The following is a 24,139-nucleotide window of genomic DNA, read 5'->3' on the forward strand; positions in this document are numbered from 1 at the left end:
CCGTAAAACAAAGAATCTCACTCTGCAAATTCAGGATTAAAACAATTGGATTTTACAGAGAAAATGTCAGGTTTGTAGTTCTATTCATGGATTAGAGCACATCAGTATCCCCTTTCAATACTAAACAATATAGAAATATCACCATCAGCTGTTTCTCATAATAGGACAGATAACACATTTTAATTTTAAATCAAATCCCAACACGCTTTGAATCACTAAAAATCTGAATCTTTTTGTATTCAGTCGGTATTCCGTCGAGGCATAAAAGTATTTGCTTAAATTAAGGATAGTCCACCAATGCGCAGTGGTGGTGAACGAATTTCATCCAGTTGAGGTTGTCTAAACCAAACCGCAAAAATTAACGTGACCCTTTCTCCGATCAATATAACATTAAGTGATCATGCAATCTCTGTTAACGTAAGTAAGTTAGTACAAAGAAATTTATCATTGACGGAGGCTGGAGCTTGCTGTTAATTTGAAGAAACCGAGAAAGTTTGAAAAGGAACCTTCTCAATTTGTTATGAAGAGCATTCTACTTGCCCTAATGGTAAGGTTCTCATCGCTTGGGACACACTCAAAAAATTTTTGATTTTTTATCATTTTCTTTTCTGTGTATGTTCGAGCTTGTCAGTAAGTGTAATATTCATTCATATCTGGGTAAAATAGTTAACCTAGGACATAACTGCAGCCGAGAAACGAAATAGGGCTAAACAATATATTTCAGTAGAAATTACCACCCTCTACAAACAGTTCCCGTTACCCATAGATGGAAGAAAGGGTTACGCGTTTCTGAAGAAACTGTGGAGCTACGCCGGGGAAGGTTTCACAAGATGATTGGGTTTTACCAGCCGAGTTGATGATGAGAAGTAGCCACCGTAATGATTTTTTAAAGCTGACATTTGGAGCGTTGGCCCTTTGTCCGAGCAAGTGGGATTTCAAATGGGATTCTCTCTGAGGAAGGGCTGACACTCCAGACGACACCTTTACAAACTCTTTATGGTGGCCAATTTAAGTTATCTTCCATTGATTAAACCAAATTATCCCATTACTCATATATCGACATATAATTGAGTTTTTCGAATTCATCACAGTAACAGATGTTGGTACATCTAATAGTCTGTGGTAAATTGTATTCATTTGCGCTCACTAAGCGGTTACAAAACTAAATTCTATCGATAGCCTCTCTAAAAATAGGTAGAAAAAAGAGTAAAAATGTATTTATATTACTTCTTTAATTGGGAAATTGCGAAAGCAATCACTCGTGCTGAGCACATTTATGTTTCATAATGCCTATATAAGTTGTTTATTCCATGATATTGCGCTAAACGGTTACCTTCCTTTTTCTATAATTGAATGTCAACAACCATATTCCCTCAAACGACAAAACTATTGTGACCAGTTTAAAATATAACTCAGTGCACTCATCTTATGATACATGGATAGATTTAGTCAAAAATTATTTGATGAAATCAAGGAAATTTCAAAAACTCCAGCGAACGACGTTAAGAAAGGGAATCATAAAAAGTCACTATTCTGCTTTATGGCAGAGAACAATAATTCGCCTTGTTCAATTGACTGTGTGCCGATACAGTTGTAAGATTTTGATAGTTTTGTAGGCACATTTGTATCCATATCTTTCGCGCCCAAGTCACCATACAGTGTGGCTAATAGAAGATATTCACTTAGATGTGAGTAACTTAGTGGCAAGATCAATAGTCCCAATGTATGCCCATATTATGATGGAAATTTCATTTCACTGCGTAACATTGTTCTTAGTGGAAGCTACATGCTACTCTCGGTTTGCATATCAATGAAAAGATCTGAAGTCATGGACCCCCTGAAATGTTTCCCAAATACGACTTTAATGTCACGAAATTAGCTTTTTTGGTTCTCGTGATTTTCACCCCTCCCTTATTTTCTACTTCCTTAAGTTAAAATTATGAGTTCGAAAAAAGTGCCATGACATGTGGTATGGTAAAATAAAAGTGTAATCTCCGACTTGACTCATTAAGCAATGTTGAATTGGAGGCAAATTCACTCTATTCCGGCTGCGATTTAAATCAGTTCGTTTTTGGCTGTGCCAAATAAGAAAATTGTTGTGTTATGGACATCCTCGGAGACCCAGGGGCTGAGTGGATTTCAAGTTAGGGCATGAAGAGCCCCTGGGGACATTTTCTTACAAGACTAGTTCCAAACGGTCGCAGTCGTTCTGCCATCTGATTGGTGCCAGAAAATCTTTGTGTTTTTCTGCCCAAGCAGAGTGAAGTGTGCTTTAGAGTCCTTTCGTGTGTTTTAACACGGACATATACGTGTAGCGCAGTTGCTCACCATGTTTGTTTGGACCGTGCGACAGAGATTTTCTTGTGAAAAGTTTCAGTCTCGGTACACAACGTAAGAGAAATCGATCAGATTGTCCGCGAAAATCTTACCGGAAAATTATACTGAATACTTTCGCAGGTATCACTAGAGAACGTGTTTTAAAGTTTGCGAGGTTTGTATACCACACGATGGTTGCAGTCATTGATATGTCGCTTTAAACGATAAACGAGATTTAAGCTTAAATCTTTCTAGATTTTTTGCATAATTTGCTGTGACTGAAACTTTGCCAATCCCGTGAAGTTATTTCCTCGCATGGGCCACGCAGGTATGTCGAGCAACTGGTACTTGCGAAACGTTCTGTGCATGCCAAACTCTAATCTCATCTTCGCTCGAAAAAAAAGAAAAGCTAAGCGTGGAAATATTTGCTTATTAGATGTGGGTAGATGACCCTGTACTACTAAGCTGGCATTTGCAATAAAGCAAACCCGCCCTTTCCATCCAATATTTCTTGATCTTTGGTTTTGTTTTTCCCACTGAAAACAGCATCGGATCGATTCCCAATGACCAAAGGTATTTAACTTGGTCTTCAGCAATCGACAGACTGAGGTGAAATGACAATGACCAAGGGACTAGAAGAGAATCCGTGGCCTTCCTAGCTCAAGAATTTCAACACTCTAGACAGCAGTTGAAAGATTAAACTCTTTCCAAACCCCTTCGGTAACTGCCCGAAAACATCTCTCCTTCCCACGATGTTCTCGTTAATAAGTTTTTGTTCAGATTTTCATTAGCAAACCGGAAACACAGCTAAGCTTTCTCTTAGCACTTGCTGGAGGACGTCCACGAACTTAACGTTCTCTGCAACCTTGGCCGTATTGTGAATGACTTTACTACTAAGATTAGATTTTGGCGCGCAGAGAAAGCAGAAAGCTACGTAGGCGAAAGCGCCAGTTGCTCGACATACCTGCGTGGCCCGTGCGACGAAATAACTTCTAGTGATACCTGCGAAAGTATTCAGTATAACTTCCGATAAGATTTTCGCGGACAATCTGATCGATTTCTCTTATTTTGTGTGCCGAGACTGAAACTTTTCACCTCAAGCAAATCTCTGTCGCACGGTCCAAACAAACATGGCGAGCAACTGGGCTACTAGTATATGTCCGTGTTAAAACACACGAAAGGACTCTATAGCACATTTCACTCTGATTGGGCAGAAAAACACAAAGATTTTCTGGCACCAATCAGATGGCAGAGCCACTGCGACCGTTTGGAACTAGTCTTGTAAGACAATGTCCCCAGGGGCTCTTCATGCCCTAACTTGAAATCCACTCAGCCCCTGGGTCTCCGAGGATGTGTTATGGATAGCACGAGGTTAAAAACTGAAAATAACCAATAACCCCATTACACACGTTTGCACGTCCAGTCTATACATCATTTTGATTAATATGGCCTCTGTCGCTGTTCCCAAACGTCGCCTGACTCGTGGCATCTGAAGGAGTTTCGACGAAAAGAAGATCGTTGTTATTCGCAAGAACAACTCGTATTCTTGATAAAACAATTTAGACCGCCTTTATTTAAAGGGATGGTCAGAGAATTATTTGGATGAAATAACTAAACAAATCACACGCGAGATCGAGACGACACATGAAGGTTCCAAACGGAGGAACGGTTATTAAATCTCTTTATAAAAGACGCCTTCAGACTTTCTTAATTATATTGTACAAGAGCTTGTTTTTTACCTGCTATCCAGGCTATCTAAGGAATATGTTTAGTTTCCGGTCTGTATCCTATAGTCTAAGCGGAAATTATATTTTGTCTCTACCGTTTACGAAAACGACTACTTATGGTCTACACTCCTTTTCATATATGGCTTCAAAACAATGGAACTCTCTTCCGGATTCTTTTAGAACGTCTGACTTTCCTGATTTCAAGCGCAAGATTTTACAGTATGACTCTTTTTCATAGCTAAATTTTAGAATGTTACAATTTTACATTTTACATTTTACATTTTAGCAGTATTTAGAATTATATTTGTAACTCGAAGATACTAGCTTATCTTTAGCTACTCTAAATTCGAGGTTAAATAAAGTATATGTATGTATGTATATATGTATGTATGTACCATGAGCGGTCACCAAGAAAATTATCTTCTGGAGATTTTATGGCGTGTTAAATGATACAAGAACTAATATTTACAGTGAGTAGTTTGAGCCGAGGAACAACTTTTGACCATGTGGTCTGATCAGCCAGGGGAGAGGGCTCTGGAGAGGGAAGGAACGTCAGTGACTGATGTTTCGACAAAATTAACAGAAGTGATCACCAGACGAGGGCTCTCGTGCGTTACTTAAATTTTTATGCTTCCATTTTCTTATTTTACCCAGCTATTTATCACTTTTATTACTAATTTATTACTAACTTGAGATGATGCGTTTTGGTAGATGCTGATGACATCATATTTAGCGGAAGGTGACGCAGTGTACACTTCCAATCCTAACTGGATGAGCGAAATCGACGACCTTGAGCCGAAAACCTTAGTGCAAAGTCAAGAGCAAGGTAGATAGTACGACAAATTCGTGTATTCTTGGGTATGAAGTTCCCTGTTTTCTGATCATGATAATCGATAAAGAAGCTGATTGCTCCTCTCTGGTCCATTGAAGCTCAAATAATTCGGAATTGAGCATGCTTTACCATCCATCCAAAACAAATACTAATGGTTATATTTAGAACATACTTTTCTTTGGGTCCTTGACTCAGCAGATCTAAAGAAAAGAGAGAAACTTTATCCCAGCCTCAAGCAAAGCAAAGAAAGTATTCTCGCCGTCAATTGACACATGACTTTTTTGACGCACTTATCGTTTTTATTGGTAGGCAGACAGCAAATGTTCACTTTTTGTCGTTTGTTTCTCGAGTAAGCTCGGGTTTTTTTTTTTAATTCAAACTCTATTTATCTTTCAGCTCCTACTCGTCTTAGATGTCACGTTTGTTTAGAACCCGTTTCTTTGGAGAACTGCACGGCTGCACAAACGCTCCAACTTTGCGAAACGGGTTTTCGCTGCTACAACCTACAAGCATTTGACACTGCTCAGAACAGCTACATCTTTGCTAAAGGATGTCTTCCAAGCATTCTTTGTGCTCAAAATCGCGGATGCGATTTCCTTAACTTATCTCGTAATGGCTCCATTGAGTCCTGCTTGTTTGAATGCTGTCATACACAAGGGTGCAATGCTCAACAAAGTGCTTCATCAACGACTCCACCTCTGCCGACAACCACAGAACAACCCTCAACTGCTGTGACAATTCCTGTGACTCCATCAGGTAAATTCGTCAAGTGCAAGCAGAAATTTCATCTGCTATAGTTGTAGAATGAATGGAAACATCTTATGCATTCAAATAGTATTAATCAAGATAGGACATTTAGGAAGGAGATTTGGGGATATTTGAAGCGACGCACTCAATTGGGTCAGAATTCAATTCTTTCAACTCCGCTTTTGATATTTCTTTGGTTCAGTTTTATAAATAGTCCAATTTTAAAAGAAGCAGGCTTTTAATTTTCACTTTTTTAACCTATCAAGTATCCTTGCTTGACATATTAAAAATATTATAATATGTCAAAACAACGAGTTTTATTTTACTTATCAAGATATAATACTTTAAGAGTTGATTCACATACATATAAACGAAAAATGAAATGAGATTGCAAATTTGTCTAATTTCGATCGTTCATTTCTCCTTTCTTCAGCTTCAGGTTCGTTTTTCTCTCTTTTAGTAGTTCGCTTGCAATTTCGCAGTTTGGTTGTAAATTGATGCCCTACATTTATACGTTTTAATACACAGGCAAATGCGGTGGTTCGCTCTCTGCTTCATCTGGGACCCTTTCATCTCCAAATTATCCCAGTAAGTACCCTAACAACGCTGACTGCACCTGGATCATGTCTGTACCACAAGGATCAACGTTAAAGATAAAATTCGTTAACTTTTATACAGAGCGAAGGTTAGTCAGAATTTTTCAGTTTTTTAGTAAATAGGCTCCCATTGATAACAAACAGCTTTTTGTATCTGAAGGGGCTACCCTGAGGGGTATAAATCAACAAAGGTTCTTCTTCTAGTAGAGGGTGACTCCAATACAGAATAAAAGGGTTAGGCAGTGTTCTGAGTGACTATAAATGACCTTGGCTTCGGCGTTGGCACCTTTTATGAAAATATGATCATTTCTTGAGGGTAATGAAGAGCATATTTTGAGCTAGGTGGCACCTACATTGCTTCTTTTTTTTACTTTACTTTTTTCAAACAGTGCCCCCAAAACGTGCCAAACATGAGCGCAAGTTATTAACCTGTCCGATTTTTCCATTCTTTTTAATTCTGTAGATATGATTATGTCAAAATATACTTGGACCGACGACTGCTTCGTCGTTTGACTGGAAGTCTTCGAAAAAGAGATAAAACGATTTCCATTAAAGGAACTGGCAAGATAATACGCGTTATTTTTAAATCTGACCGCAGCGTTACGAAGAGAGGGTTCTTTGCCCAATACAACGTGATGCTAGGTGACTCACTCACTCTACAATTCTATAAAAAAATTATTCTGTTGAACAGCACAATATTACGTCTTCATAAGAACCAACAACTATCTGAACTTCTGAGCTGACAAAAACACCCTGATAGATCTCTTACTCCCTGTGTTCCCTCTTATTTGGTGTTATCGTGTTCCGAAAGGTAAACTTTCTTCCTCAAGTCATTTATCGCGGAAGGAGTTTTTCCAAGCTTCTCTGTGTTCTCTAACCTTCGACCCATGACCTGTAAGACTGATGTTATTGGTAATTTTAATATCTATGTTATAAATGGGAACGGAATCCGCGCAGGGATTTTTAAAGCTAAGATAAGATAACCGTGGGTTAGAGTGAAATTTGATTTCAGATCTAAAATCTATCAGAGAATTTTCAGCAAAATCATTTTTGTTTATAATTTGGTTTTTGGATGCTCTAAAGAGAATAGAGGAAATCATCCCAAACAGGCTTTTGAACAAAGGAATGAGGAAACCTGGATTGAAATTCAACCTTGGATTAGGGCTACTCGGCCGTCGAACAAGTGGCCCTGGAGAACGAATCCAACCGTCCTCTGAGGTATTTTACCTCATCAAAGCAATCTATAGAAACCTCATCGGTGAACGTTAAAAATCTCTATTCATTTTAGCACGCAGCTGCGGAGGAACCTTACCTGGCTCCTCGGGTAACTTCAAATCTCCTAATTACCCTGCAAGCTATCCAAACGACGTCCAGTGCAAATGGACCCTACATGTCCCACGTGGAGCAGTGCTGAGACTGGATTTTCGAACTTTCGAAACTGAACGCTGGTAAGTTTTAATTGTTTATATTACTATTTATTTAGTTAGTTTTTATGATAATTGCATACCAGTTGAGGGCATGTATTTCTTCTTCTGATTACGCTCATCTTTGCATTCACGTTTGATTTTTTTTTTCAGTGATGATTACGTGAAAATATACCGAGGTCGTCGCTTGATTCGTCGACTGACTGGTCGGTACGGCCGCTATGGCAGGTATAGAGGCGGAAATGATAGAAGATCTGTGTTTCAGAATGATGACGATTGTGATGACGATGATGATAATGGTGACGACGATGATGATGACGATGATGACGACGATGACGACTATAACGATGATATAAATGATGATGACAGAAATATCCTTCACGAAAATCTTGATGATGCTGTTAGTTTTTCAAAGAGAAAGTATGGTAGATATAACCGTGTCCGACGAGCAAGGAACCGCTATGGGTCTCGGGTAAGAAATCGCAAAGGGTCCCAGATTAAAGGCCATCAACGATTCTCGTTTGTTGCCCGGGTGACTGTTCGGGGAACGGGCGAGAAGATATCGATTATATTCAAAGCGGATCGACGGAATACTGGCAAGGGCTTTTACACGACGTATTTTGTTTCAAAAGGTAATAGAAAACATGTATTCCAATTTGATTTCTGGTGACATTCTAACTAACTACACAATACAATTTAGGAATCTTAACTCGATAACGCAGTAACGAACACTGCTTAAGCAGTAGTTAAAATCAGGCCTGTATGGGATTCGAACCCATGACCTCTGCAATACCGGTGCAGAAAGAAGAAAGAAAGAAAGTCTCAAGCACTCTAAACAACAAACGTGTCTAGTTACAATGATAAGGTTGAGATCGGACGTCAGCATTATCAGGCGCCTCTGGCAGCCGCTTCAGTCCATGTAACGATCTCACCTTCCCTCCCATCCCACCCTAGGGGAGGACATCCACCACACAGTAAACTCGGGCGTGGGAAATTAACGTCTCCTACCCCTAACCCTGCAGGAGACGGGGCCTACGGTTTATTCGTCCTTATCCGAGAAGACTAGAATATCTATCCATTTCTTGATATTATAGAAAGGTAGTAGTGCTCTACCAACTGAGTTAACAAGCCAAATGGGAGCTGGTCATTATGTAGGTTCCTAATGAACTCATGAAGTGATGAGCCAACGTTTGTGAATATATGAAAGTCATATATTGAACTGCGGTTTCAGAACGAGTATGAGAGTGATCTTCGATCACTACTTAAGCAGTAGTGAAAATGAGGCTTCCTTAAGTAGTGTTCGTTACTGCGAATCAGAGATCGCTCTCATACTCGTTCCTTAATAGCAGTTCAATATATGACTTTCATATATTCATAAACGTTGACTTATCACTTCAGGGGTTCATTACGAACCAACATAATAACCAGCTCCCAGTTGGCTTGTTAGCTCAGTTGGAAGAGCACTGCACCGGTATCGCAGAGGTCTTGAGTTCGAATCCCGTACAGGCCTGAATTTTTTTCAGGCCTCATTTCCACTCATTTTCGCCCTCATACTCGTTCTTTAACAGCAGCTTAATATATGACTTTCAGATATCAACAAACGTTAATATAGAGTAGGTAAACTGCTGAATGGTGTGGTACCCCTCTATTCAAAAATTCTTTATCGTTATATATCTGTTATATATATCTTATTAACCAAGCGCGAGGGCCGTACTGGGAGAATATCGGCCCGAGGTCTTGACAGTACGGACCGAGCGCAGCGAGATCCGTAAAAAAAGACCGAGGGCCGATATTCTTCCAGTACGGTCCCGAGCAAGCTTGGTTAATAAGAGATTTATTATATGACTGAAGTTCAAAGGGACACAAGTGCGGTATCATTCGGGACCATTCGGGACAGTGCCCGGTCCAATACTGAGAGAATATTGGACCGGCAATAGAGCATTTTGATTGGTTGATTTTAGTTATTGGCCCTCTGACTGCCCGAGTCGTGTAATAAAAACTAATATTGGTAAAATTTTTTACATGTTTATCATTAATGTTAATAAAACTTATTCTTAATGATGATAAGAGGGATAGAGTCCACTTAGGTTTATGATCGACCATAGGTAAGATTAGCAAAATCGGACGACAGCGAAGTGCGGAATCCAATTTGCTAATTACGAGATTAAAAACAAAACCAATCACGTCCGAGAATTTTTTATAGTTTTGATTAAACTCGAAATACTGATGAAACCATTTTCTTAAAATTTCTCATAGCTCATTCTGGCCGTTGAGTTGTCGGATCTTCAGAAAAGTGTCCCCCATGGAAGTTTGCCGATGGTCTTATCAAGTTTTGATTTTTATTGTACTTTAGGTTTCCTCCATATTCACTGAATGATTTTACTCTAGCTTAAAAAAAATGCAAATAAAGATTTTTGAGTCTGTAGAGGATTTCTCAAAGGTATCATTTAGCTGATCGGAATGTTTTCCATAATTTTTCTCCGCACGTCTGCATGTGGCTCAATTGTCCCTGCATAAAAATGTTACAATTTTTTATTCTCTCCCTTTGGCCTATTGAGGTCTAATTTTTTTTAATTATCCTTCGATTTCCAACCAAGAAGAAGGAAAAATTACTTCCTATGAGCAATAGATTAGAATTTAAATTAGTTGATATCAATATTATGTGATATTCTCTATGAAAAATGCGAAATACCTTTTTGAAGACCTTCACAAAAATTTCCATAAATGCCTTATCTGAAAAACTGTGATTTTAAAATAATCGTATTAAACAGCTTGCTAAAAAGCTCGTTGTTTCCGTACAGTACCCCAGTGTACTCAATGCTGTTGTGAGTAGTTAATGTCTTTCGATAAGTTTAGTTGAAAGAGCATTCCCATAATTTCAATACGCATCGAGGATGATTGGGCGACCGTCAGCGGTTTCGTTTTGCCCTTACACAATGCCGGCCATTTTCCATGTGAATTCGAACTTCTAACAGATAAAAGATCACAGACCACAAATGACGTTAAACTGTGGCGGATGCTGCGTGTGCCAAAAATGTTCTTAACACATTTTGACGTCATCTGTGGTCTGTTACTGAACAGACCCGCGCCAACATGATTTTCATCTGTTTTATTTTATTAGGAGGCAAAAAAAAAATGACGTCATCTATGCGTCTGTTCCCCATAAGATCATAAGTATGAACCAATCAAAATGCGCTCGTAATTCAGCCTATAAATGTCTTTCGTTGTGTTTATTTATTTTTCCGATAAACCCACGAATTTACTCCCATCTATTATAAGCTCGTTCGCATTGGCTAAGTGGAGAAAAGAGACGGTAAAAGTTTAGAAATGAGATTGCAAAGTTACACGGGAGAAAACCGAATGCTGAAATAGAGATCATGGTCATTTGAATGTTGTTGCTTCTTTGATTTGAACAGCTTTGCAAGATGATCAACCTAACTAAGAAACTGAAAGACGAAGAAGACAGCTTAGATGACCAGAAGGGAATTATTCTTATCAGTGATGGATTCTTATCGATTTTTCTTGCCACATTTATCTGCTCTGAAAACGTTTTTATTTTCTTTGCAACCATCAGATATCCCCTGCCCACAAATTCACAAAGGTCTTTTCTACGCCAACATTATGAATGCTACACTGTTTTTGCAATATTTTGGAGTCGCTGAAATTTTACATGGCCTTGACATCTGCAAAAAAAAACATCTATTTCCGAGCGTCTTCTCAGCGTTCCTCGTTTTCGCGCAATCGAAAGTACAAATGGCCTTGATTATTTTAATCGAGCGCGGTGCTGCTTTTAACTCTCCGCATTTGCATCGCCGAATAACTAAAAAAAATAGGAATTTTATCGCTTTATTGACTACAGTGTTATTCTCGTTGCTTTTTGTCGCTATATCTTTTACGAAGATAGACAAAACTGTCTACTTCAACGTTCATATTCATCTCTTCTTTACCGAGCCGTTTTCGCTTATTCTGGCTACGACTTTCGTCACTAACTGGAAACTGAAAAATAGAAACCGAATTGTGAGTAGTGAGATTCCTCCGTCAATGGAATACCTGGAATTCCACAAGAAACGAAGCGCACGCACAGCCAGAAGGTATTTGACCGTCGTAGTTTCGGTCATGATACCGTTGTTTTTATGTATTTTTCCGTGGTTTGTTTTTACACTCGCTAAAGTGACCGCCAACCACGTTTATTCAACAAACAATTAAGGTTTATATGGCAGAGATTTTCTCTACCGTTACTGTTTCTACCATATGTTGTTGGACCCATAACTCTCACACTTGGAAAGATATTACAACTCAGTTAAAGGCCTTTTTCGAAAAATTTAACGCAGAATCAATGGTTCTGCTGATCTTAAATGATCGTCAATAAACTTGCACAGAAATATTTAAAAAACTCGTTCCAGTACTTATTATGGTTTTATTTTACACTTCCTTCCTCGGAGATTTCTGTTCTTTCTTTCTTGATGATCCCTTTTTTCGGTATTTATTTCTTTTTCCTTGGCGAGATTCTTAATAAGTAATAAAGATGCCAACCAAAGAGCATCAGCTTCATTTCTCTGTAATATAAGTTAGAAACTGAAAATATAAATTTTTGGCGTTTTTAGTTTTCAAAAAACCCAAACAGACTCAAAATGTCAACATTAGTAGCGCAAATCCATTTAAAAAGGAGGGCAATTGTCTGCTCTCTTTCAATGGCCTCTACTTGATTTATGAATTGACAGCCAGAGAGCAAACCAGGGAAAATTTCAATTTAAATATTGTGTCAAAACTGATGGTGGGAGAGAATATTTTTCATCAATTCCGTGAAAGAGATTGGCTCGTTACAATTATTAAATAATCCATTAATTCTACTTTTAAAAGAACATGTAATTTTTTTTTTAATCGTCAAGAGAGGGCCCTTGAAACATTTATTTTTGAATTTAATTTAGTTAGCTTCTTTATCTTCTTCATAGTTGCGTGACTAATACGAGGCTCCTCATAAACACTCAATAGAAAATAGATCTTAGATGAGAGACTGGCTTGCATGATTTTCACTAGAATAGCAACATAATAGCATTCACCATAAGAAAAAATAGAGGAGATCTAGATAAGTGTAAAATGAAGTCTAATATTATGTCCGTGGATTTATGGAAAGACTTATTCCAGAATGGTTTACCATAAAATTCAGTAACTTATTCCAAAGAGTTTAGAACTAATTGTTGATAAAATAGACCGTCATTCAGGGTGTAAATTATTACAATTGAAAAAAAAAATGGCTGTCACTGAAAGCTGATTGGTCTGATATTTTAGTTTTCACTAATTGTTATGGTAACACCATTACTGAATAAGTCATAACAGTTAAAAGAATTACTGATGGTGAAATCCTTCCTCAGGATCAGATAACAAACTTCATAGTATATATCCTAAAACAAATGAAACCGCAAACGCACGCACGGCCCTGTAAGCTAACAAAGTTTGTTTTCTTTGCTATCTATTTTTAACTTTAAACCAGTATGGCAGGCTCACAGGCACTATTCAAACGGCTGTCGCAGCTGCCAAATGTGTATTATGAAACGCTGTGATGTAGTTAATTCGGAGACTCAAAATGGATGGGCTCTTGGGGCGATTTATAGCACAAGTTGTACTTTCTTATAGAACGTACTGAACTGCGATGGAGTCGATACGCAAAGTTTTAATCTCACGAACGGATTTCGGTCAATTTAAGTCACTATTCTATACAGAGTTGGAGTGGATGGAATATCTTTCTTATGCTTTACAGATTGACTTATTTACTCTTAATATATAAACATTCAGTATTCACCCAGAAAATGGTAAAGTGACCTCAACGGTTATTTTAATTTACCGAAGCTCCAAGGATACAGACAATTGAATTTTATTATCCAAGTAATTTTTCATTGGATTAACTGTGAGCCTCCCAACTAAAACCAAGGTAAAGACCTTTGCAATGGATGTGTTATTCAAATATATATAATGTATTCATATTTTCATCAAATACTGCGTTTTGAAACTGTCATAACTTATAGCAGATGCTATTTTGGTAATGAACATCGCTTCCGGCCTCTCAAAGTCAAACAAAAACACTTCGCCATGGGATTCCATGCCACGGTTTTGCTTTTTAATGGCACGATCTCACTTGTTTTGTTTTGGCCTCAGTGGCATCCGTGGGAAGTTTAATCATGATCATTGCAGTTGTGAAGAATCCTTTAAATGTAATTCGAAAGCCGTTCCATAGCATCGAAGATACTGGTCTCGTGCTTTCCTTCTTGGTCGGTACAGTTCTTCTTCCGTCTGTTGGCGTCACTGAGATTCTTCAAGGTGTGAAGTACCAGTCAGGTTCCTTTGATTTTCCTAGCTTCGTTTCTCTGTTGACAGATTCTTTGATTGCTTCTAAGTTAGCAATCCAGTTAGGTATCAACATTGAGAGGCACCAGGCGAACGTGCACCGTCGATTTCAACGAGCAAAAGTTACCAAACAAGCGACCTTTGTGACCACTCTACTATGTGTCACATTTCTCCTCCTGTTTTCGTGTTTGTCTTTCTCAGGAATCGACGAAAAGATTTACTACATCGTCTATCTCAATGTATGTTGCGCTTGTTCGTGGTTGCTGTTTATCTTGGTGAGCTGGCTAACCTACCGAAAACTTAAGAACAGAGCAAACAGCATCAGAACAGCCCCAGCTGAATCAAATCAGTTACCCCAAATACGAGAAAAAGCTGTTTTCGAAAGAGCAAGAAACGTATCGACTGCTAAAAAACATTTACAAAAGCTCGCCAAGAACTATATACCACTAGCGATTTCAATTCTTCCGTGGTAAACAGTAAATGCGTGACCATCGCTTGCAAAGGTTGTTTGGCAAACAAGGCAGGGTTTCTATTGCAGCGTATTATTATTCCCTTGGCGTTTGTTACCGATGTGTATTACCCGTCGTGGAGGATATTCAACGGAAAATATACTAAGACAGTTAGGTATATCTTATGTGGTAACTGATGTAATTAAATGGAGGCTTGCGCGCATGATGATCATTAGTTAGCGTGGAGCAACTGAACTCTGATGTTTGTATATAAAAACTAGTACAAAAACGTTCTAAAACTTAAATAAATAATCACTTTAGACTAATAGATTTAACAAAATTTTAATACAATTTACGCACTTTAAATAAAGTTACTTGTGAGATTTTCATTTCCATTTTACAAAACTTTAAGAAAGTCATTGCCATCGATAGATCAGTAAAAACAGATCTCTTTTTTCTTGCAAAATGTCTTAATATAAGTTGAAATGTTTTCCCAAATGAATTAAATCTATTTGCACTATATCTATTTAGTTTGCGTGAAAAAAATCACAAAGAGCCTAAAATCAATATTAACCGAAACAGAACATAAATGCGACTAACAAATTTAAGACATAGAGGTTATTACATGCAGTTAATGTCTAAAATCCAAGACCGTGAGAAAGTTGCCTCATAATCAGCTGTAGATGTTACTCCTTGAAGTTGGTTACTGATTCAGCTCAGTACAAATTGATACATTCGTAAGAGGCCTTCTTAAAACGTTCCGTTTTCGGTGGTCAAGTTATTCAAATATTTGTGAGAAACAAATGAGGAAATTAAGTTTTCAAGCGCTAGCTTTTTAAGGGGCGCAGATGGGTTCTTGGCTAAGTTTTAACAATATTAGTGAACTTGACCAAAGCTAGATAATTAGCCCTCCCCTTTGCTGTATTAGTTGTTTCATGGCATAATATACCCGTTTTATATTATGAACCATTAACCAGTAGGATTCATTTCATATCTGGAGGCATATTCACAATCGCGTCGCATTCCCTGTCCCTAATTACAGTTAGAATTGCATAACTGAGTAAAATCTCGCATTCTGATTAGTTAACGAAGCGAGGTATTTAGCGTGGAATTGCGAGTTGAAAACGAGGCTATAACGATGCCGCCCGGATGGCCGTGTAATAAACCAGATTTAACTATAAAAAGAAACTATACTTTATTTAGCCGTCTTGACACCCGGAAAGCATGGTCCACACAACTATCCATGATCCTTTGCATGTTTACAATGTCCGAGAACTTCCGCTAACGCAACTTCTGGTAAACAATACTATGAAAACGTTACAGAGGCTGAGTGATTTTGTTTCGTTTCTCTTGTTTCGCCCTCAGGATGAAAACAAACAATATTATTGCTGTTTTCTTTTTTTCTTTATTTTAATTTAGTTACAGCGATATATCGTTTGAGCTCAGCGATACATTGCTGTCGCCTAACGATATCTCGTTTATACTAAGCGAAATATCGTTGCGGCTTAGCGATATATCGTTTGCGGCGGAAAGATATCGCCACCGCTAAACGTTAGATCGGTGAGGCAACATTGCGCCGCTCGGCGAATTTTTCAGTAGACTGATACTGTCTGAATGTGTAGAATAGTAAAGCTAGTGAATCATTCTATTCGAAGTCGGTTTCATCAGCGTAAAAAGGGCAGTATAATGAATTTAAGCCAGTTTCGTTACATAAAGAGTCGGCTATGGTCGAAGTTTGCCACACGTTCGTTGCACATCAGTTAAGCAAGTTCGCTACTACACAGAGGAAAACAAATTAGAAGAAAGACTATATTTATTTCAATGCTATCGAACAAACGAGAATGGTGAAAGCGAAAAGAAGACAGCTGGTGAAAACAGTACTCAGGGAGGGTGCAGACCTAACTCTTTAAGCACCTTGCGAGTTGATATTGTCCCTCCGTGGTAACAAACCTGTCATTTACATGCAATGTACTCGCGGAATACTACTGTGGACAGTCAATTTTTTGCGTAATCATGCCAAAGTGACAAAAATTTTTAACAAAATGCCCTTTTTACACACAAAAAAACAATAATATTGATATGACATAAAACGAAACACTCCTTTCGTGACAAACAACGTAAAACTTAAGAATGACAAACAGGAATCTTAGCACTTCTAAGACCCGCTCTCTTAAAGAATAACCAATAGGCTACTCGTGCGTAGGTCATATCATCAGTACGTTTTCTTTATAAATGCACGCCTGGGACTACATGGTCAAAAGTTGCTCCTCGGCTCAAACTACTTACTGTAAATATCATTTCATGTATGTTAAAAAGCCATAAAATCTCTAGGAGAGAATTTGCGTGGTGACTACTCGTGGTACTTAGTAACCGTTCCTCCATTTGGAACCGTCATGTTTTCGATGTCACAAGTTAGGCGACATTTAGGAGTAGCGACAGAAGCCATATATATTAAAAAGATGTACGGACTGGGCGTGCAAACGTGTATAATGGGGTTATTGGTTATTTTCAGTTTTTAACTTCGTTTTATCCATAACACAACAATGAACAAATGAACTGATTGAAATCGCAACCCGAATATAGTGAATTTGCTTCCAATTATGCATTTACGATTCGAGATGTCATGGCATTTTTTTCCAACTCATAACTCTAAATTAAGGAAGTAGAAAATAAGGGAAGAGTGAAAACCATGAGAATAAAGTAAATGTGGTGTTTAGCCCTATTTCGTTTCTCGACTGCAATTATATGTCCTAGGTTAAAAACCATTTCACCCAGATAAGAATGAATATTATACGTACTGACAAGCTCAAGTATACATAGAAAAGCAGAAAAGAATAAAAAAATCAAAATCCTTTTTTTTAGCGCGTCCCAAGCGATAAGAACCTTACCATTAGGACAAGCAGGATGTTCTTCAGAACAATTTAATTAGGTTCCTTTTCAAACTTTCTCGGTTTCTTCAAATTAACAGCAAGCTCCAGCTTCCGCAAGCGATAAAGCTCTTCATAGGAACAGAGATTGCATGATCACTTAATGTTATATTGACCGGAGAAAGGGTCGCGTTAATTGTTACGGTTTAGTTTACAGACAACCTCAACTGGATGAAATTCGTTCACCACCACTGCGCATAGGTGGACTATCCTTAATTTAAGCAAATACTTTTATGCCTCGACAGAATACCGACTGAATATAAAAATATTCAGATATTTAGTGATTCAACGCGTGTTGGGATTTGATTTAAAATTAAAATTGTGTAGTCTGTTCTAGGTATGCAGTCATATGAACCCACAATGGAAAACGGCCGATGGTGATAGTTCTATATTGTTTAGTATTGAAAGGGGATACTGATGCGCTTTAATCCGTGAATAAAAGTACAAAACTGACATTTTCTCTGTAAAGTCCAATTGTTTTAATCCTTAATTTGCAAAGTGAGATTCTTTGTTTAAGGGGAATGTATTTTCATCCCCAACTTCGCTTTAAATGGTATCATTTTCACATAATACTTGATATCGACGTTCTCAAAGATCTCAAGGTGACAGACTAAACAACTGTACAACTTTTAATTGGCAAGAAATACATGGAAGTAGATCTAGGTAATATGATGTACATGAAGCGGTCTCAATCTTAATGTAGTCTTTTCCCTGCAAGTGAAAAAATTAAATGAGTCCTAGTACCTTATTTCAAGTAAAATTCAGCAAAAATACGAATAATTAAAACAACTTAGAAAAACGAAAAGGAATTTATAGAGTCGTGTCCAGACAAGCAGCATTCAAATTCTGTTTACTCTATTTTATCGGATCATCCATGAAATGCTGCCCCTGTAACAGATAAAGAACAGATAAAATTTAATTTATGCAATTAATATTTTCAAATTTAAATAAATTTTATAGACTTTTATGCTCCAAGAAATCGTTCTCTGGTTGTTGGGTTTCTCAAATAGGAAACTGCACAACGAAGAATATTCATTTCTTGTCTAACATCTTCAATTAAATGAAGGAAGTCGAACTTGAATTATTACTTACTGCAGATAACTTTTAAAGGATCAAAGAAAGGAAAGGAATAATAAAGTCCAATTTATGAAAGATGAAATCAAATGTAAAATTAATAATTCATCCAAATTGCACGAAATTTTTAATTTTGGCGGAGTAACTTGGAAGGTAGGATAGAATCTTAGTTCGTCTCCGAAAGGATGAACTTCACCCATACTCTATCACTACACAACAGAGAACTCAATGACAAGCGTCTTTGATTAGCAATGTCGCTCAACTAGCGTCATATGTACAAACAGAATAGGTCATTTCCAAGTAGAAAACCTGATGATCATCAACACACCTGGTCTAACACGGTAGACTGCTTGAAAACCCTTTTCAGTGACATCGTCGTCATCAGCTTTGAAAATAATCGACACCAGCTCTCCCGTTCCTGGAATAAGGACTCGCGTAACATATGGGGCGCCAATCGGGGCTCTCGTTGGAAAACCAAAACGATTCCCTGCTGGAGAGGGAAACCTGTGTACCGATGGGTAGAACCTTTTTCTGGGACTTTCTTCACTGTCATATTCATCATCTTCCCCCCATTCGCCATCTTCGCCATCCTTGTCACCATCACCATCCAGATCATCACCATCGCAATCGTCGTCATCATAATTCCCCCATCCAAACAAGCTGTATCTGTAAACACCGCTTAGTGTTCGTACTTTACGACCCCCTTGCAAAATTTTGAGGTAATCATCACTGTGAATTTAAAAAAAAAATAATAAGCTTTGAGTATTGTAGCATGTTTGTTCCAGATTATCTAATTCTCTGAACTGAGCCAGTTATCGCTAACAGTCAACTTGCTAGTTTTCAATTGAAATTCATAATACTACAAGATTGTGCGGCAATATGAACTTCGCTTTGTGGTTCATTCAATTAACTGGCGCCATTCTCTCAAAATATCAAATGCAAAACTAAAACCAAACCTGTTTTTGTTCCTCGCGTTTACCGTTCTTGCGTACAGGTTTAGGTTTAGGTTTAATCCATTCGCCACGGGAGTGGCAGGGGAAAGGAACAGGACTTTCGTCCCAATTGACACCTAACGCCTTTGTACCCACCATCCCACCCCGGGGAGGACATCCATCACACAGTAATCTCGTGCGTGGGAAATTAACGTCTCCTACCCCTAACCCTGCAGGAGACGGGACCTCCATTTATTCGTCCCTATCCGAGAAGACTAGAATATCTAACCATTTTCAGATGTAATAGAAAGGTAGCAAATTCTTCTCAATTATTTTAAGACCTTGAGTGTTGGTCCGGCCGGGGCTCGAACCCTCGACCCCCCGCACAGCAGTCCAGCGCACTATCCATTAGGCTAATGGGCGGCGGTTTTATAATGACTCACTGGGCGGCGGCTTTATAATGACTCACTGGCACCTTGTTAAATGTTTTTTGGGATATTTTCCTTTTTTTTCTTTCTCGGTCCCACGACATTAAACCGGAAAGCACTCTGAAAAGGCTAGTGCAATATTCTTTACCATTTTTCAGTTTGAAAGAAGCGAAAATCCAATTCTAGTGTAGATCCTGGTGGAACTCTGATTGTCCAGATGCACTTGACGTCATCCGGGTACTTGCCAGGATAACCTGGGGATCTGAAGGTTCCGGATGGCAACGCCAGTGGGCCCCCACAAAGTGCTAGTGCGAAAGAAAATACGACATTTTTAAGTTTTTCGAAATGATCAGCAATCAGTAGCCACGCTGATAGTTATAAATGATAACAGATATCGAACTTGGGTTCAAACAGAGAGTTTCGAGACAGGTTTAAAATTTATTTTGTATTTCATAAAGACATGATGTTATAGCGCTTGCGTTTCAGTCAATGGCATGTGTTGATCATGGACATGTTCAATTCTCGTCTGACAGTATATTTATTTACGGCAGGTACACAATTCGATCAAACAATACAGATGGCCTTTCCATATCAGATCTTAGTTGAACCGAAAGGATCATGATCCCAATATAATTCGATAAAAACATAGAGGAGTACTTTTACTTTCCCGCTAAACATGACACAATATTTAAGTTGTATCTGTCTGATGTGAAATATCGCTCAAGTCAAAACTGCGAAGCATAATGAACCGTACAATATCGTACCCAACTCCTCAGTTGGTGCTAATCAATAACTGCTCGTTAAGGAGAGCTCCTCAAAATGTTTTTTATCTGTGTTATCTGTATCCCAGAATTCGACGTTAATTTCCTCAAATATCGGTCGATGCGCACTATTAACGCACAACATATCTACAAGGTTTTTACTTTATTTACACCACATGAACTTACCTCTCAATACATTATATCTAGCAAAGAATCCTCTCTTGGTAATACTGTAGTCGGACACAAAAACGAGTCTTATCATCTCTCCTGTTCCTTGAATAGTGACAGAATTATCATCCATGTCTTCATCTCGGTTGAAGTACCAGCCAAAGATACCTTCCCCATCATCACCATCATCCTTGTCATCCTTGTCACATTTTTCAAATTTATCATCGTCGTCATCGTCAGCATCATCCCCAGAGAGACGTCTAACCAACCTTCTTCCCACATATATATGAAGGGAATCAAAGCTGTAAAAAAGAAGCAAAAAATAGACTATATAATGTACGTGATGCAACTGTTTGAAGTGGTCTTTTTAGAAACCAGGAAATACATATATCTTATTAAACTTTTTGTTGTGTAGTATTTCTGAGTATTTTTACGAGTTGTGCCGTATTTTGACGAGTCCGTAAGGCAAAATACAAACAAAAAAACCTTTAAGACTTTATTATCCAACACGCCAAATTTTTCTTTCAGTGCGGGAACATTTCGCGGATATCTATTTACGATTCTCTGGAGTACAAATACTGGGAGATATTTGTACTCGTTTTGGACGTTATTTAAACTCTACGAAGCACAGTTGGATAATAAACATGGTTATAGAGCTCCAAAGACACTCAGTTATCTCTGTTCACCAAGGGACCGGTATCAATTATCGCCCAAGGGGACGGGGATCGAAATTTGGTTGAGGTCTCGATGAATTTACATGATCCCCGACATTGGCAGTTAATTTGCAGTCACTTTTCTGAAGTCCCCCCTTTAAACATTGTTGACGACGACTGGTTTCCCCTTCCATTCCCCATTAAAAACCATGTGATTCCCCTTTAACTTCTTCCCACCAATGATCAATAATGAATGGCCCCTTAATTATTTCTGGGGGATTCCAAACTCAATCGCCAACATTTTTAAGGTTGTTGCCAGCGAATTTAACAGCTTAAGTATATAAATTCTACGCCATGAACTACTAAATCTTGAAATTCTTGTATTCCTTCGCGCGAATTCTGTGCTTCTATCCATTTAAGCCATAGCCGTGAAGAATTTGGGATATGTTCAGTTGGTACACAAAAAAATTCCAACGATGATAGATCATAAGGGCGAAATACATTGCGTATCAAGCAAGGGAACAAGTAACATTTATTCACCCACCATTCTTCAGTGTCGAATGCGAGAAAATCAATCTTTAAAACAGACCCGCGTGGAACCATAATAGTCCAAACGCAGTGAGCATTGTTTGGATAACTGAGTGGAAAAAATGGCGATGAAAACTGTCCAGATGGAGGAGTAAGTGGACCACCGCATACCCCTGAGAAACAAAAATATAGAATCTTCAACGTCTTGGAAATATTGTCCTGCAATATAAGAAAATATATAAATGACAGTTTGTTTATCATGCACTCAGAGAGAACCAATTCGATTTGTGTGACGTTTTTGACCGTTATGATTGTTATATTGTACCCATATTATCGAACTCCTACCAATATTTCTCTGAAAATTTTTAATACCTCTGCTATTTCGGCAAAAAAATTCACCCTCTCTCTTTACAACTTGGAACGTTACTAGTATCAAGCTAATGTGACCGCCGAAAAATTCTCTACCAAAATTACTGAGTTATCAGAAAAAAAATCGTCTCAACCGATGTGGTTAGCTTCTTAATTACCGGGTATAATTGGGGCTGTAGTTGGTGCTGTGGTCGGCACAGTTGTCGGAACTGTCGTTGGAGGTGCAGTGGTCGTAGTTGGAGGCACGGTCGTGGTTGGTGGTGCTGTGGTTGTTATGGGTTGAGTCGTCGGAAGAGGTGGACCATTACATAATGGAGTACTGCAGCAATTGATGGAACACGATCCCAATGCACCATTTCGAGTTTGGTTCAAAAACGTGCATGCCCGATTCTGAGCGCAAAAGAATTGTGGAATGCATCCCTTTCTTACCACAGAGGTGTTTAGGGCGGTATCAAAAGCCTGCATGGTGTAACAGCTACGGCCGGATCTGCAGCCGTTACCTGGAGTCTGAGTCGTGGAACAATTCGCGGAGCATATGTAACATCTCAAACCTGCGGGAGCCACGGGAGCTGGAAAACGAGTTCAATAAAGGAGTGAATTTTAGAATGCAAAAAGAAGGGTACTCCGGGAAGAAGAAACTTAAAAACTTCACAAACTTACGCTACCTCTTCTGACATTACCTATGTTTTCGGTTTTATTTTGATCAAAAAATTCCTTTGCTCAAAACTGTGGGCTGTCACTGCCAAATTACAATAACACTCAGACATGATTCATATGCAACCCAACTTCAAAACATAAGCCAACAAGCAGTCAAAAAAAAATAGGTAGAGTTAACAAGGAGACAACTAGGTTATCTTGATTTGAAATAAAACAATTTGAAGGGAGATATGTTGACAAGATGTTGCGTGTTAAAGATTCCAATGACCTAATACATAGGAAAACATAACCTCGAGGAACCTTGTGTTATTACATTGGTTTAATTCCATCTGTGATTTCATACCTTGTTCCTGGTGTCTAAGGAAATAGTTTATTTCTGTATCCATCAAATTAGGATATGGCGCCGATTCTACGGTCCATGTGAGTGTTATCACTGCCTACAAAAATTCAACAGTTTTCATTAAATTGTTGTTAGGTATCGGGTAAAATCTAGCATGGCGTTTGAAGAAAAGGTACGCTTTTGTGTGTACAATGTACTGTGCCGCCCTAGTAAGAGTCAAGACTTTTTTTTCTTCCAAAGTGTGATTAACTTTTTGTAGCTTACCGTCAAGGCGAGGAGGAAAGACTTCATCATCCGTCGTCCGTAAAGTTGTCTTGCTACACACCTTAGGTCTTCTGAAGATGGCCAGGTTTGATACTTGATTTATAAACACGATATATATAGTCTATCAGCCGATCAGAAAATTTGATGATATAGTGGGACTCTTGCAAATTTTTGCAGCTATACCAAGTTAATCGCCATCAATCCTAGTCCTTAGTATTACTTCTAATTGAACCTTTTTCCGTCAGTAGGTTTTTATCGGCGTCAATAATATTTTACTCGGTAAACACATCACCGGCATCAATACTGAAAAGGGGCTTTGCCCCATTTTGTCGCGTAAAATAATTTACATAAAAATCTCTGTGGCTCTTGAAGCTTCGAGTGATGAATATTGCTATGGAAGGAAACAAGACCAAAGGCTATTGAATTTAATTTACATAATGGAGAGGGGAAAAAAACATTCTTTTGAGAGGGGATGTTATATTTCTTTGCTAGATTATACCAGATTGCTTTAAATTGTTCGGATATGCTGAAACTTATCACTGAATCACAAAATTTAATTTAACTACTTACCTCTTTATGAATTTTTTTGGAGGAGACATTTGACA

The 24,139-nt window shown here is 38.3% G+C and overlaps 2 protein-coding genes and 2 pseudogenes across 2 annotated transcripts; 3 read left to right on the forward strand and 1 right to left on the reverse strand.

Annotated features, from left to right (window-relative positions):
* Window positions 1–26: 26 nt before the first annotated feature.
* On the forward strand, window positions 27–10,067 carry LOC111337766 (uncharacterized). The gene is made up of 8 exons (XM_088752644.1): window positions 27–547; window positions 4,755–4,869; window positions 5,272–5,631; window positions 6,151–6,307; window positions 6,682–6,860; window positions 7,507–7,666; window positions 7,796–8,274; window positions 9,899–10,067. The coding sequence occupies exons 1-8, from the start codon at window positions 521–523 to the stop codon at window positions 9,913–9,915; spliced, it is 1,494 nt and encodes a 497-aa protein (XP_088608770.1). The 5' UTR covers window positions 27–520; the 3' UTR covers window positions 9,916–10,067.
* A 744-nt stretch (window positions 10,068–10,811) lies between these two features.
* On the forward strand, window positions 10,812–12,135 carry LOC148736518 (uncharacterized; annotated as a pseudogene).
* Window positions 12,136–13,002: 867 nt separating this feature from the next.
* Window positions 13,003–15,621, forward strand: LOC148736519 (uncharacterized; annotated as a pseudogene).
* A 2,350-nt stretch (window positions 15,622–17,971) lies between these two features.
* On the reverse strand, window positions 17,972–23,691 carry LOC111337101 (uncharacterized). Its single transcript, XM_022943337.2, has 8 exons — window positions 23,535–23,691; window positions 23,274–23,367; window positions 22,432–22,842; window positions 21,921–22,077; window positions 20,742–21,025; window positions 19,943–20,099; window positions 18,763–19,163; window positions 17,972–18,248 (listed from the first exon to the last, which is right to left on the reverse strand). The coding sequence occupies exons 1-8, from the start codon at window positions 23,562–23,564 to the stop codon at window positions 18,229–18,231; spliced, it is 1,554 nt and encodes a 517-aa protein (XP_022799072.2). The 5' UTR covers window positions 23,565–23,691; the 3' UTR covers window positions 17,972–18,228.
* Between the last annotated feature and the right edge of the window lie 448 nt (window positions 23,692–24,139).

This window comes from Stylophora pistillata, chromosome 3, assembly GCF_964205215.1.
Source record: "Stylophora pistillata chromosome 3, jaStyPist1.2, whole genome shotgun sequence".
Classification (NCBI taxonomy): domain Eukaryota; kingdom Metazoa; phylum Cnidaria; class Anthozoa; order Scleractinia; family Pocilloporidae; genus Stylophora; species Stylophora pistillata.